We start from the raw sequence: 1,103 nt of genomic DNA, 5'->3' as shown, positions 1-1,103 counted from the left end.
ATGACATTCATAGCAAAGACTTTTTACGACCTGCAAGCGACTAAACTGGAAGGGGAAACATTAGATTTTAATATTTTCCGAGGAAGAGTCATTCTTATTGAGAATGTGGCATCACTTTGAGGGACAACCACCCAGGACTACAGCCAGCTCAATGAGCTCCAGAGCAGATATCCTCACCGACTTGTGGTCCTGGGCTTTCCCTGTAACCAGTTTGGATATCAGGTTTGTGCATGGAGGAAATGTTTTACCATGTAATTACTAATAATTTTAACTTAAACGCCATTAAATTGTAGCTTATCCACAAATGAACAAGTTAGTTCCATTTTAAATATTTTGTGTTTAGTAATACTAAAAAAAATATCATTGTAAAAATGTTAGTATGATATATCTGTAAATTTATTTTTGCTGATTATACAATTTTTTTGTCAAAAATTATTTAATTATTTCTCTTCAATGTCACTTTTTAGGAGAACTGCTCTAATGCAGAAATTCTGAATTCATTGAAGTATGTACGTCCGGGTGAAGGGTTTCAGCCCACATTTTCCATTTTGGAGAAGTGTGATGTAAACGGAAAAGATGCACATCCAGTCTTTTCCTACTTGAAAGACAAGCTTCCTTATCCAGATGATGACCCTATATCATTTATGCAGAACCCTAAATATCTAACCTGGAACCCTATAAGTCGGAATGATATTTCATGGAATTTTGAAAAGTTTCTAATTGGACCAGAGGGTGAGCCCTTTAAAAGATACAGTAGAAAGTTCAACACTATTGATATTGAACCAGACATCCAAAGACTGCTAAAGCTGACTAAAAACGAATCAAAACATGCTAGTGATCATTAAGTTTGATTCACTGTTTAGCATCATTACTAACTTAGCATCATTGCGGCATCATCTCGCTTTCTTTTATATTACTTAATGAGAGTGATATAGCAAAGTGTAAAGAGGTATCACTTGAGACAACTGTAAATATAAAAGAATTACAGATCATGTCGTTAGCAAATTATTGCTGCTACAAACAAAAAAACTGTGTAATTCAAAAGACAGATTAAAGACTTTATTATAGTATTAAATATTACTACATTCCATGCTATTTGTACT

The 1,103-nt window shown here is 33.6% G+C and overlaps 1 protein-coding gene across 1 annotated transcript; it reads left to right on the top strand.

Moving 5' to 3' along the window:
• On the top strand, window positions 1-845 carry gpx2 (glutathione peroxidase 2). Its single transcript, XM_056767721.1, has 2 exons — window positions 1-222; window positions 468-845. Exons 1-2 carry the CDS (start codon window positions 1-3, stop codon window positions 843-845), a joined length of 600 nt encoding a protein of 199 aa, XP_056623699.1.
• Window positions 846-1,103: the final 258 nt, after the last annotated feature.

The sequence above is a fragment of the Triplophysa dalaica genome, chromosome 15, assembly GCF_015846415.1.
Source record: "Triplophysa dalaica isolate WHDGS20190420 chromosome 15, ASM1584641v1, whole genome shotgun sequence".
In the NCBI taxonomy this organism is placed as follows: Eukaryota; Metazoa; Chordata; class Actinopteri; order Cypriniformes; family Nemacheilidae; genus Triplophysa; species Triplophysa dalaica.
The sequence above is the reverse complement of the archived record's forward strand: the minus strand, read 5'-3'. Positions and strand labels throughout refer to the sequence as shown.